This window comes from Channa argus, chromosome 13, assembly GCF_033026475.1.
Source record: "Channa argus isolate prfri chromosome 13, Channa argus male v1.0, whole genome shotgun sequence".
In the NCBI taxonomy this organism is placed as follows: Eukaryota; Metazoa; Chordata; class Actinopteri; order Anabantiformes; family Channidae; genus Channa; species Channa argus.
In genome coordinates this window covers 20,194,893-20,209,307 of record NC_090209.1, presented here as the reverse complement: position 1 = coordinate 20,209,307, position 14,415 = coordinate 20,194,893, and the positions used below count along the sequence as shown (strand labels likewise).

Below are 14,415 nucleotides of genomic sequence, written 5' to 3'. Positions count from 1 at the left end.
CATTTTCCACTTTCCAACAGATAAGGGAAGCGGCAGCTGCAGCAGCTGAATGAAAACAAGGCTGCGGGCCCTGATAGTATCAGCCCCAGAGTAGTGAAAGTCTGGGCTGAGCAGCTTTGTGACATTGTACAGCACCTCTATAACCTGAGGCCTCAGGTGGTCAAACAGCCGAGCAGCTTCAGCAAGAGGCTTCTTCAAATCCGCTGTGACAAAGAACAGTACAGGAGGTGATTCCTGCCAACAGCAACATGCAAACATATGCACACGAGTACAACAGTATACAGCATGCACTGTCAAAAGTTAGGGTTTTCGCTTCTTTTGTTAGATGTTATTTATTCCTGTGTCTTTTGTTTGTTTGTTTTTCATTTTGTGTCTGTATGTGTCCCCTCAGTTCTCCTCCCCACCAGCTGAGGCTTCCCACCACTCAGTTCCTGTCTCCAGTCCCTCTTGGCTTTCCATTCCTCAGCTGGCACCGGTCAACACACCTGATTCACATCATCCATCTATTCTCGTCTTATAAGGACTTTCATTCCCATTGTTTATTTCTACTGTGTCTCTCCATGTGTCCTTTTTCCTTTTTAGTCTGTCTTTTTAGTTAGGTAGCTGTTTGGAGTGAGTTAGTTCTTCCTACCTTCTGAAGTGAGCATTTTTGTTTTTCCAATTGTTTGTTACTTCCTCCTACCTTCTGTAGCAAGTGTTTTGTTTTCTAAATTGTTAGTTGTTCCTCCTGCCTTCGGCAGTAAGCTTTTTCAGTTTGTTTTATTTCCTTTGCGTGCCTTGAGGGTTTATATTTTTGTTAATAAATCTTCTGTACTTCCTGTCTGGTGTTTGCTCTTGAAATTGAATCCCCGTGTTTGTTGGATTTTCACATGCAGCAAGGCATTTCAATGGACAATACAGGAAAAAATCTTTGGCTTTGTGGACTGTTTACCTCCCTAGTTTTTTAATTTTAATATTAAATGTATTACTTTATGTATACTGTATTATGTGTAATATGTACTGCAAAACAAAAATTTCCCTCTGGGGATTAATAAAGTATATAACTATGTATCTCTCTATATTTAGAGAGAGAGCCAGAGATACAAATGCATATATTTTACTGCATTGAATAATTTGATCATTTCTCCATCACTGAGACTGAAGATTGAGCAACTAACAGAGTGCCAGTTGAGGAAGTATGAATTGATTTACACTTCACTAAAATGTCAAGGTACAAACCTTTCATTGAGTTGTGTTATCTGTGATTGCATTAGTAACAGAGGCAAAACGCAATGCAGCTAATCAGAAAAGTGGTTGGGCAGACAAGCTTAGAAACAGGTGATTACTAGCCTTGTCCAAAGTGGGGTCATACCACTGTAGTTTTTTGCTGAGTATGCACTCCATAGTATGGTGTGGGAAATGACCATTAGGGATGCACTGACTTAAAACGATGATGACATGCTTATCAAAACATAATGAAACAAAATGAATATCTAAATGGTTTTATGGCCTTCTGTAGTGCTTTTTGTGTTTTTTCATCTGTGTGTGCCTTTATACACAACAATCCTCAAAAATGCACAGTAGAACAGTGAGAACACAAACCTTACTAAGCAAGCTCATATTATTTTTATATTTTTTCTGTATACAATTTCTTAAATAAATAGTTTCACAACCTTCATAAGGATTGCCCTGTAAATTCCACGTTGTAGTACAGAAGCTGCACCTATCTAATTCTAAAAGAGTATATGCATATGTCAACATCATGGTATGCATGCCTGAAAATCATTAACTGATCTTAACCCAAACCACCTCTCCAGGTTTCAAATAATCTGTTTTCCCCAATAAACGGTTTTGAATTAAACACATTTTTTCATTTTCCAAAGGCAAAAAGTCAAAATATGAACAACGTTTACTAAAGTACCTCTTACTACATTTGCAGTGTGTTTTTCATCATGACATTTGTCCTTGTTTACGCCTTGTGTTTGTCAAGCAGCAGTTACATTCCACTCCACTAGTCGTCGCTAACAGAGATTCACGTGTCAAGACTATTGTTTTATTTCGAAAGTCTCAACCGGAAGCCTGGAAGATTCCTTTAGCTACCCGGAGAAGTCGCGTTGTAGTTCCAAACACACAAAAAAATTAAAGAAAGTTAACTTTGTAGACCGATAAAAAATGGCTGGAACGGCTTCGGTAGCTGGCGAAGTGTTCGTCGATGCTTTGCCTTATTTTGACCAAGGTTACGATGCAGCAGGTGTTAGAGAAGCAGTAAGTAAACGTATATTTGTTGTAGCGGCAGCATGGTAACATAGCTAACCATGGAGAATGGACACGGTACCTGGGGTTGTCATCGGATAACTTCACCGTTTACATATAATTAGCAGTTATACACTACAACATTTAATTTTGCCTGCAGTTACTTATAGCTACTACTTTAACATATTAGCAGTACACAGTTGGATTGTGTAGTAAGGCAGTGTTTCAATTGAGCTAAAACGTATTAAAAGTAGGAGAATGCGTAACGTTATGTTTAAAGCCTGTGTAGTCGGAGCCCGTGGCCGTTAGGAAAACCAACCAATAAATAAACAAATAAAATGGACGATGCGTTAATTTTCCTTCGTTAATAGTTTCAATTACTTCCATCATCGGAATTGTATTGTTTTGCTATTGGGAGCCTAAGTATAATGTGAACCGCAAATGCACAGTGACTAGCACAAAACAAAAACAAAAAAAAAACAAATGAAATAATCCTTTGGTTTGCCAATATTTTGTATTATTTTGTAATATTTATTTAAACCTGGGAAGCCAACGTGATTTGGCCACTGTTATGTATTCTGATATACAACCAATTAGCATAATTAGCAAATTCTGAATAAAATATAATTAGGCGTCTTTAAAATATTCCATTAGGTTAATGTCTAGGCAATTTATAATATAGTCTCTAGGAATTCATACTAAAAACTAGAAAGAACTAATTACTTCTTGTCGTTTGATTCAGGTGTAGTCATGTGTGCTTGCAATTATCAGGTTCTTGTTATGCAGAATCTCTCCTTTACATGATATTGCCCCTTTTGGGTCCAAATGTCAGTTTTCGTTATGCTTTTCCACCTCTTTATATGTAATATCATTGATAAATAAAACAATTGTTCTGCCCTGCAAATTCGAAACTCGTGTATTAGTGGATGTTTGGATAGAAAGTGAAAAGAAGTAGCTGCCAAAAAATAAACCTCCTTTATTCTCCAGGCGGCAGCATTGGTTGAGGAAGAGACCAGAAGATATCGACCCACCAAGAACTACCTGAGCTACCTGCCCACACCTGACTTCTCTGCTTTTGAGGTGATAAACTCCTCAAACATGTGAAACTTTCTTTATGGCTACCGCTAGTGTTACATAAATAACCACATTTCCTATTTCCCATGACTCCTCAGACAGAGATTATGAGGAATGAATTTGAGCGGCTTGCAGCTCGTCAGCCAATGGAACTCTTGAGCATGAAGAGGTAAACCCACCTATCAGAGCCGATCAGAGCTTTGTTGTGCATTTTCAGAAAATGTCACAAAATTGTCAATTCAATGTCAAAATTGAAGTAAACCACTTGTGAAGCGAAAATGTTCTGCACGTTGATTAGCCAGAGTTTTTACGGTGGCCACACTATATGCACATTATGCCATTTAATATATCTAGCATTTTATAGAATGTATGATTAATGCAAAAATAATCAAACTTGACAACAATAAGATGATTGTAGAGGCGACATTATTGAATGAGATTAATGGTAATTAAAAAATTCCACAGAACACTTTGCAGTGCATTATTCCTTTATCTTTCAAAACCTCACTATGGATGTATTTGCTCAGTAGCTTTAAGTGTTTGCATTTACATGCTTTTTTTTTAAACCTGTGGAGATATGAGCTGCCTGCACCATCATCAGGACAGAAGAATGACATTACAGCGTGGCAGGAGTGTGTGAACAACTCCATGGCCCAGCTGGAGCACCAGGCAGTTCGCATTGAGAACCTGGAACTCATGTCACAATATGGAACCAATGCGTGGAAAATCTACAATGAGTATGTTTTACAGCAGTTACTTCTCACAGACTAACTCCGTGTACAATTAGTCTAAAGACTAACAGGGTAATCTGTCTTCCTCCTGCAGTAACTTGGCCTTGATGATTGAAACGGCACAAAAGGAACTTCAGAAATTCAGGTGAATGGTCACTGGAACACATTTTTGTCTGCAAAAGTGCTACTAGACCTGTTCCACATGTTCCAATGTTCCATTGTTTTATTGTATACACAGAAAACAAATTCAAGATTTGAACTGGCAGCGTAAGAATGATCAGTTGGCAGGGGGAGCCAAACTGCGAGAGCTGGAGTCAAAGTACGTTGACCTCTTTATAGCCGTACATTCAAAAATTATAGCTTAATTTCCTCTGTCGTAACATGTCTACCTGTCGCTCCACAGCTGGGTGTCTCTGGTCAGTAAGAACTACGAGATTGAACGGGCCATCGTCCAGCTGGAGAATGAAATAACTCAGCTCAGACAGCAGCAGGGCGACGAGAACAAAGAGAACATCAGACAGGACTTCTAGACCAGCACCCTCACAAAACTCATCTACAAACTAATAATCCCTCAGTAGGGTGGTCTTTACAGTGAGATAAGGCTGACTGGACCAACGTACCTGAAGAGGGAGAGTTACCTGTGTAGAAATTTGAACTTGCATCATTCAGTGACTCTTTCTTTTAGAAAGAACTGCCCAGAAAACCCGGTGACAGCACCCATTTTAGGGGACTTCACGTCACTTATTCTAACGTGGAAGGTGGAATATTGTATAATGCCACTTATTCTTTTCAGGGGCCACATATTTTTAAATCAAGGCTGTGTACAGTTTGCAAAAGATTGAAGATATTTGTCTAAAATGGAAAGTTTAATTTCTTCAATAAAACACATTTTTCCTCAGTTAATTACAGATTTTGCAGCTGCATCCTCACATATGGTTTGGCCATGGCCAGTAACGTTAACTAAATTTGCATAGATAATGCTATGTAACTGACATTTCTGAGTCAGTTTGCTGGCTTTAACATTATTTTGAACATTATTTTATAAACTCCACCTAACATTATTCAAAAAATTTACTTGGCCTTGTTTAGAAATGTAATTTATTCCAGCATGTTGACTTCAGTCTTTAAAGTAGCTTACTCACCAAGGAGTGTTTAGAATTAAGTGTACATAGTTTAAGCTTTTCAAAGACAAAATTATCTCGTGAGTCTTTTTTTAAAAATTCTCTGTTAATAAAAAGTCTTTTAATACATTGAACATTTATGGTCTAGTTCTTCCAAAAAAATAATTTCTGTAGGGACTTTGGTTTTGTATGATTTGAAATCTTTGGTCTCCTTTGTGGAGCAGGCCAGTTGGTCTTTTTGCATGAAGGCATAGCATATTCAAATTGACAACCCACCCTCCATATGTTGAATATGCAGCCTCTGAGTGTGTTGACAGTATAATAAAGTTAGCTTGAACCTCCTCTGTAAGGTTAAATCTCTCTATGCAGTACTGGCAGGGGCACTGCAGCAAATTCAACAAATGGTCTAGTTTTGTAAGGAGTTATGGTTTTACTCTTATGGATATTCTGAATTCTGAAACCCAAAGGCCCAATAACCATTTTAACCATTAAAAATGCTAAACATTATATTGTGTGATAAATCATCAGCATATCCTCCAGACAGAGTTATCAGGCCCATAGGCTGAAAGGTTAGGGGTCCCCTGGGCCTCTGTATGACCTGAGTATAAATATTTCTTCTTTGGAAGTCAAAGAACTCCGCTAGAGAAACAAAATGACCACACAGAGTCAAAAATTACAAGAGACACGTAGCAACTATAAACAGATAATACAACTATATATATAAATGCGTTAAATGTCTACAGGTGGTTAACAAACAAAAGGACCACGGCAATTTGGAAAATGATGAAACACATTTCTCAAAATCCATTCATGTCCAGCACCATACAGTGGTATTTTATTATCAGTCATATCTGGTTTGATAATTACACATCTACAGTGAAACAGTTTGACCGCACAAGACTCATTCCTGGATATCTCTTATTCAAATAACAGCCAGTCAAATATTTGATTGGATGTTGATTCAATATAATGCAAAGTTAGAAAATACTTAGTAAAACATCAACCACAGTCACTGAGGGGTTGAGCGTAATCCTTTCTGACCAGCAAGCTGAACTTGGTGTTCAAATTGTTGTAACTTATTTTCTCCAAAAGAAATTAAAACAAATAACTTGCCTTTTAAATTTAAATGTGAAATACTTAATTTGTGACCAAGTGGAAAATAAATACTAAATATCTTATTGACTTACCTTTAAAGTAAATAACTCCTTATGCAGGAAAATGGTCTTTTCAACAACAGTGGTGACCACAACAAAAAATGTCAGTGTATCAATAACTTGTTAATTGTTACGTGTTGTGTTGGTCTCATGATGTCAAATTTTGAACAGCCTGATGCAAGAGGACAGTTTAAATACAAATTGTCATTGAACCAGAACATTTTGTGGTTGCGATTTTTGCAGTTAATCAATTTGTTAGAGTATGTTATACAATAAGTACTGAAACACTGAACAATTGGACATGTGCATTCAAAGGTTTAGAGGTCAAAATAAGTTCACCTGTAAAGGTTATAGTACATTTCAGGTGCATTATGAAATTTCACTCGAAAGTCAAATGCACTACTCGCAAAAAAGTTAGGGGCTGGCTTTGTTGTTACTAAATGCTCAACAGTGTTTATCTGTTTTGCCTATTGTTTGGTGCTGAAGACATAGTGCAGTGTAGTGGGGTTTTGGAGCTTTAATTTAATTTTATTTATTTATTTATTTATAAAAACAGCTGCCTGGTGTGGTTGAAAAAAAAGGACACTGAGAGCAGAGAGTGAACCAAACCAGTGATATAGCAGACTTGAACACTGAGCTGAACACTGCTACAGATTCAGTTGATACATTGTAATAACAAAATCATGCCACCCCTGCTAATATGTAATACATTCTAAAAACAAAAAAAAAAACAGTAAGTTATCATTTATTAATTGTGTTGCCACATTCCTTACACAGTATGCAAAACCATCATTCATCTCCTATTCTTCGTTTACTTTCTTCTTTGATCAGATTGAACAAACAAAACTATCTGAACTTATGAATAAACATTAACTCAGTCTGTGGCAAATCAAAAAGCCCAGCGGCACAAGATTATTTGCATTGTAGACGTGGAAAGCCCGAGGTCCAGCATAAAAAGGGAATAGGTCTGACAAGCTTCTACATACACTAACACCAACAATGGATTGAACTAAATCAAAAACCTTTAATGAAACACTGGAAGTAATTCCCTTTCACTGTCTTCTTCAACTTTCACACATCTTACGCACACACATTTGCAGGCACTGTTATACTGTTTGCGAAGGAACTAGAAGGTTCTCTTTAGGAAAAGTCATCCGCTGTAACTGATAAATTTGATATTGTGCAAAACTTTATGGACAGCGTCAGCCACCAGTGGCTACAGTAGCAGTAGGTAGTTTTGGCCATGCTCCAGCCTATATACTAAGAGTGTTAAGAGCTGGTACTAAAGTAACAGCCTCTGGCAGGTTTTGGTTTTGGTCTTGGCCTCCTTTGCTCTGGAGAAACTTCTGCCGATGCCTCTCCTCCTGACGCTTCTTCTTCTCTTGCCGTTGCTGCTCTTTCCTCTGCTTATTGGACACCTGGGAATGAGGGAAGGAAAAAATGTTTTCAAGATTTAGAGTAATTCCTTTAGGCCTTTTCTGAGTATTTGTTTCTATGTGCCCATTCATTAAGGAATTAATAATTCTGCAACCTGTCTATATACAATAGTATGAGGACTGTGATTTAATATTTAGCGAATTTATAAATCCAACAAATTTGAGCTGAAATTGAACTGGCGAGACAGGCGGTGGAATATGCTGGCAGTAACAAGGAATCCCTAAAACTGCAGCTTGCAATACAAAGTACTCTTTTAAAGTCCACCTTAACTTTTTGTACATTGCTGCCCTCTGCTGACTGCTTTGGTTCACTGCAGTCTGTGGCCTCAGCTGTGGCTCTGCAGGCGGAGCAGGATCCTAAGGCACACTGGCCCTGGCAGGACTGGTCCAGCACTGAGCCAACAAGCCACTCAGCATTTATGGTTGCCGCACTCAGATGAAGCAGGTTCTCCTCGTCACCTAAGACAAAAAACATACACATACATTAATAGAAGAAATCAGCTCGTGTTAACATTACTGTTAATATCAAGCAAGCATTCTACTTAATTAAAGGCTGACCTTTACATTATTAACAGACCTTTAGTTGAAAACAGACAAACTTAAATACATAATTATAAAGTTACAAAGTTGATTCCTCTTGTTTGTCAGTCTAATCTCCTGTAGCTAAAAATTCAAGTTTAACTTCTGACCCTGGATTCCTCGATTCTTGATGGAGCTCAGGATCACACTGTCCTCTTCTGAGGCTGTGGGGGAAGGGTGTTTCTGTCTGCCCCTCTGACCGTCCCCAAACTCACGCTGCTGGCCACGTGAATTCTGCAGATTCTGGTGACAGCAAAGGTGAAAAAAAAAAACACCAGACTGTAAGATGGGCGAGACTGCTTTTAAACGCTGGTTCGTTTGATGTCCATGTTTTATTATATACCTCTATGCGGAGCTGTGCAGGACTCTCTGAGTTGTCTCCAATCTGTCTCACACTGTCATAATGATCTCCATAGCGGTAGGCAATGTGAAGTTCTCTGCACACCAGCTTCTCAGCACCATTTATCTGCAATAAAAAAACAAATAAGCTATAGTGTGCGACTATGGTGTTCTCTATGACAGGGTAATAGAGTATGTGTGAAGTCATTTGAAATATTTAGTCTATCCCGACCTCCCACAGTGGTGTGTTCAGCTGATGGATGACCACTTTCACTTGCTGACTGCGAGCAAAGGCCACAATAGCGTCATTGCCAGCAAACGTACCAGGCTGAGAGAGATTGGACACTAGGTCGAAGGACAAAATCACTTGTAAGTTGCTTTGGATAAAAGCATCTGCTAAATGACTAAGTGTAAAATAAAAATATTAAAGATCCTTCCCAACTGTCATCACATATCAAATGTACAGTGCATCTTCTTAAATGCTATCATTATTCTAAAAAGTAATTTCACATTTCTGAAGTATACACATTGTACATACAAGTTGTTTACTAATTTTGATTAGTATAATCAAAGCATGTTTTCCTAGTTTTATTTTGTTTTTTCACATTTTTAAGACAAAAAAATAAAAAATAAGTCTGAATAAAAAAATAAAAAATACAGCTTTGTAACAAATATTTTATTTTATTAAATATTTTTATTTCATTTTTATCTTATTAAGCATCTTGCAACTTCCAAGTTGGGAAACTACTGACATTCAGTATGTCACTCCTTTGCAAGAAAATCATGGACTACCACCAGGAGTCAGTGCATAGTTTCTAGTTAAAATTGTTTCCATTTGTGGACCTATCATGCAGAGCAACACTATAGAAATGGTCATTATGAATGTGTTATTAATAGGTTGTTATTTTATTTAATGAGTTAGTGGATTGCCAACTAGGTCATTTTCTTACAGTGCTGTGCAAAGGGCACGTCATCCTCAACAAATGGCTCAAAGTCTTGTCGATGAGACATCATATACTGAACTGTCTCCTGGCGAAGCCGCAGGTGACCCCGGGAGTGACCCTCTAACTGGTCGCCTAGAGCTCGGAACAGGCAATTTCTAAAGGAAACAAAGCCAAAATGAATGTTTCTCAGTGATAAAGTTGCCAGTATGTTTAAATCAATGGTTTACAGTCTTCTGTTGCTTTCTTTGTTTTACACAAAAACAATAGCTTAAGTCCTTCAAAACAGAACATCCTATGACCCATTTTTCAGCAGTAAACATGACTAATGAAGATTGGAATATTATGGCACTAGTGACATTTGCCTTTACTAAAGGCTGGATACATTTTGTTTTCTTTAGTTACTAATGGTGGCAGACTTGGTACCAGGTTGTCTCTGTGCTCTTTTTGTATAGTATGAGATTTTAGGCATATGCATTACCACATCAGTAATGGTCGAGAACAACAAAGACAGAAGATAGCAACAATTTTTTCCTGGCTCTTACCCATCTCCAGGTACTTCTCTCAACTTGAGCCCCAGTGCTTGAAGCTGATTGGAGAAACTGGCAAACTCTGCTCCTTCATCACTATCCTGAGGCCGGTTCTTGCGGTCTTTTACAATGGCCCGGCGTGCTGCCCGCTCATCCCTCTTGCGTTCCATTTCGCTCTTTTTATTGCTCCGCACAGGCTTTGACGATTGTTTCCTAGACATGTTGCCTGATGTTGATCCCGTGGGCCTACAACACCAAAGTATGCCTACCTATGGTAATGAGCTACAACTTGCATCAACCACTGCCATACATCTGGAACCTATTTAAAAGGACATAGCAACACAAGTGGGGTGGATGAGATGGTGTCAGGGTAAGTAAAAAATATAGTTTAAACTTACAGTGAGATACTCGGAGTATGCACATAAACAGAATCTGTTATCTTGGCAAACCGATCAATTCAAATTAGAACAATCTGGCCTTGGTTCTGGGAATCACCAAATGCCAATGAACACAAGGGGAATGTCATTCGTCATTTTTGTTCCCGGCGCTGCTTAATGAAAACAACACGCTACCTGATACTTCAGTAAGGCAGTGTTTGCAGTTTGAAGACTGCATCACAATTAATTTCTCTCAGTTTCTTTCATATTTGCATCGATTTTATAGATATGACGCGCCAGATGCTAGCACATTCCCAAGTTATTCAATTAATATTTTGTGCATGTTTTGCCTGAAGCTGTGTACGCTACACATAACAATAACTACATCATAACTGGCACAAGTTAGTACCCAGGAACATCACTTTAACTGACTCAAACGTAGTACTTTTTTGTCACGTTAGCTTAGCTGCTGGCGCTAGGAGCTAGCTAGCAATCACGGATGGATATTATGTAACAAATCCTAGCTTCCCTAGTATATCACTCTTCGCGTAGTAAGAAACTGGAGTACTTAAGGCTGTAATTATATTTATGCTTACCTTTAACACACCGCTTATGGGGAAATGTGTCTTGGTTTCGTTTTTGTTCTTTGGAAAAAGACCCTACTGACGGTCGTTTTTGTTTACAACCGAAGTTCCGTCTACGTAATTCTCGTACGTCAAAACGTACGTAAAACGGAAAGGGCCAAACTGCGTCGATTTTAAATTTATTTACGCTGATGGCCGCAGCCGTTGGATTTAATAAAAACAACCAACCTTTACATATTACAGCAAAGCTATTTCAACATTTGAAAAGTTTTTAAAAAAAGAGAAAAGTTATTAATTATTATTGATTCATTAAAAGTGTGAACCATTTTATGAGCGTTTGACATATTCAGTTAAGCTCTATGATATTTATAACAGGTAAAACAGCTCGGACTTAATATTATATAGAGTTTATATTATATTTAATATATGTTTATAAATGTATTTATATATACTGTGACTCAGGGCAAAGAAGAAACATTTTTGGAGAGGTTTGGCATCTGACAAACACTACAATATTTGCTCTCTTAGAAATCCTACTCACCACCAAGTCCTTCTGATGACTCCATTAAGAAAATAACGTGGGGGAGGAGTGGACTGAAAAACAGCAAACAGGATATTTGCAATGTAAAAAGTCTAGCAGACACACTAACAGAAAACAAAAACACAAAAAGGCTCAAGAAATGAATGACTGTTATATATCCTAAAAATAAAAATACAGATTTGTTCCAAGCCAGCTGGCACAAATGGTATGGGACACACATCTACAGCTGTTGGTAAGTTGGTTAATTAGTGTGTGGTTTATTCTAGACATAGCTGAGTGATGGCATTGTGTATGAGCAGATGTAATGTTAATTTACACATACATTTGCCAGAGAAACAATTGTATTCATCACAGTTAAGCTCATGGTTTACACTGACTTTATGTTTTGATTATCAGTTTGTTTCCTCCCTGCATCTGATCTCTTACTGGTTTGCCTACATAACCTGTCTTCTACCATGGCTGGCCCGTTTTTGTTTTTTTTAAACCGTCTGCTCCACACTGCTCCTCCCACACTCATGTGTTGCACTGATTTTAACCAACCCTGTTTAAGCACTCAGTCAGCAGTCACTACTTGCTGGCTGGGATATCTAAGCAAGCCATGTTTTGCCCGTGTCCTCACTCAGCTATCACTAGTCGGATCCTCCTGGAAACCATGCCATTGTTTGCTTCATGCTCACACTGTACCTTTTGTATCAACTGTTGCTGAGATTGAATATGTCTTCATCTCACCGAACTGCCTTTTTCCCCACAGTGTTTTTGTTTCCCATCATTACGACTTGTTTCTATTAAAAGTGAGCAGAGTGATTATTTGCTGGACATTTATGTCCTGCTTTGTGTATTGTGGAGGTCCACGGTGTTGTGCTTTATCACCAGTCTCTTTGTTGCTTCACCTTGTCACCTTTGTTTATGCACCCATTCATCTGTGGCATTGTCTCACTGTTAATTTCACATTTAGAGTTACACGTGTCCTATTAAGAGTGACTTACCTTACTCGCTACCTGCTAACCGAGCTTCTGTTTCCTATACCGCGCTTTATGTTTAGATTACCATCTTTCTGGCCATGTAACCTGCTTAAGTAGCCTGCTTTGTTGGGTTTACTTTCCTCATTTGGCTGCTTACCCAGTCAAATCTATTCAGCTTTCATTGCACAACAACTTTATGTTGTTAGATCGAAAACTGTTTTCTGTGGTCTCTCTGTGGCCCTATAGCCCAAGCCAGTTAGTCCAAAAAGGACAGGGGAATGGTGGAAGTTTTCTTCGAAGCTTTCATTTTTACTATAAATAGAATCAGGCACAGGAGATAAGTACACTGCAGCTAATGCTCTGTATACCAGGCGGGTATCACTTCTCACCTGCAGCTGCACCTGAAAATGTATTTAAAGTCAAACTAAAAGCTTGAAATCAAAACTTACACCAAGTCTCTTTCCTCTTCTTCCCTAATATCTATTGCAAGCATTAGTACAAAGCAGGTTTACTTTGTTTGTTTTGTTGTACAGCTATGCTGATCTTTTTTGTTACGCATCAGAGTGTCTGTGATTGACGGGTCGATAATGTTAGCTTACATTGAACCTTGTGTTTGTAGCTGCACTTACCATTGTGATGAACCAAATCCTGTTACTGTTATATGTTTATGGTTCTCCTGTGCTGCCCCCTGCAGATTTTAATTAGACTGCTGCACTGATTTCCGGCCTGACTGTGTTTCTTCACTTGCGGTCGAAATGAAGCAACAGCAGTAGTGTGCCTTTAGGTGACAGGAGCAGATGCTTTCTAATTCAGTACTACCAAACATAAAGAATGCCATTATTAGTTATTTTATAAGTGTTTCGAGTTTAGCTGTTAAAACTTTTATTTGAAATGGTTTTTATAATGACTGGTAAATGCAAGCTGTTTTGGAGCTGCTGTCCATGGTGCTGAAACAGTCTTTTTAACGGATCAGTGATGTTCCAAATATTAATTTCTCTTTCCTCTTGCTGTTGACTGAGGCAGATTTATCTGGCTACTTTAGAAAGTACTTAATATACATTTGGTAAAGGTTAGCCTGTAATTAGATTTTCTTCTCTGCCCCACATGTTATAGGAAGGCTATAGTTTAGTTTAGAATAATTGTCATTGGAAGCTGCAGTGCAAAATAAATAAGTGCATGAGTTTTTAGTGTACTGCATCTTTGGTTGTCAGTTTAGCTTTTCATATACGTGCAGTTCTCTTGGACTTTTTCTACTCAGAGTGCAGAAAGCTAATTGGCAAACATCTATAAAATTCCATCACATAAGGTTTCAGGACAGAAAGCACCGAGCTTTGTGTAACATTTGTTAAGGTATGAAAGTTATGTACTTACATTCGGAATTTCTGAACCTTTTCCCCTCGCCTCTGATTATTTAAACAAATAGCCATAAGGAATATTGGCTGAAAAAAGGTTTCAAGTGCAGAATTAGTATGATTATTATTATTATTTTTTTTTTTTTTGGACAGAAATTTAAGATCTGCAGGTTCTGGAAGAGACATAAAGAGCAAAGCAGCATTTGTGTGCATGCCTGTCTGGCTGTGTGTGACCAAGTGGCGGTATTGAAGGGTAAAAGGGGTTAAGCCTCTGGAGAAAAAAGGAGGTTAAATCATCATCAAGAGTGCCGTTCTTGAAGGCTGCTCCACTGCAACTGCAGGTATCCACTATAAATAATGAGCCTATAGGCCATAAAGGCAATTTGCATCTCTCCCCCTGTCATACCACCCACTATACACTCTTTCACACACATACACACACGCGGGCGCGTGCACAAACAC

The 14,415-nt window shown here is 38.2% G+C and overlaps 2 protein-coding genes across 3 annotated transcripts; one reads left to right on the top strand and one right to left on the bottom strand.

Moving 5' to 3' along the window:
• The first annotated feature begins 2,054 nt into the window (after nucleotides 1-2,054).
• On the top strand, nucleotides 2,055-5,292 carry bcas2 (BCAS2 pre-mRNA processing factor). The gene is made up of 7 exons (XM_067527234.1): nucleotides 2,055-2,244; nucleotides 3,220-3,312; nucleotides 3,405-3,475; nucleotides 3,882-4,043; nucleotides 4,132-4,182; nucleotides 4,276-4,356; nucleotides 4,441-5,292. Exons 1-7 carry the CDS (start codon nucleotides 2,152-2,154, stop codon nucleotides 4,565-4,567), a joined length of 678 nt encoding a protein of 225 aa, XP_067383335.1. The 5' UTR covers nucleotides 2,055-2,151; the 3' UTR covers nucleotides 4,568-5,292.
• A 1,749-nt stretch (nucleotides 5,293-7,041) lies between these two features.
• otud3 (OTU deubiquitinase 3) lies at nucleotides 7,042-11,266 on the bottom strand. Of its 2 annotated transcripts, none has more exons than XM_067527232.1 (8): nucleotides 11,111-11,266; nucleotides 10,153-10,456; nucleotides 9,617-9,765; nucleotides 8,899-9,011; nucleotides 8,671-8,793; nucleotides 8,438-8,570; nucleotides 8,014-8,207; nucleotides 7,042-7,730 (listed from the first exon to the last, which is right to left on the bottom strand). In XM_067527232.1, the coding sequence occupies exons 2-8, from the start codon at nucleotides 10,356-10,358 to the stop codon at nucleotides 7,566-7,568; spliced, it is 1,083 nt and encodes a 360-aa protein (XP_067383333.1). In that variant the 5' UTR covers nucleotides 10,359-10,456; nucleotides 11,111-11,266; the 3' UTR covers nucleotides 7,042-7,565. The 2 variants fall into 2 exon arrangements, with proteins under 2 accessions (XP_067383333.1, XP_067383334.1); XM_067527233.1 differs by having other exon boundaries at nucleotides 8,020-8,207.
• Between the last annotated feature and the right edge of the window lie 3,149 nt (nucleotides 11,267-14,415).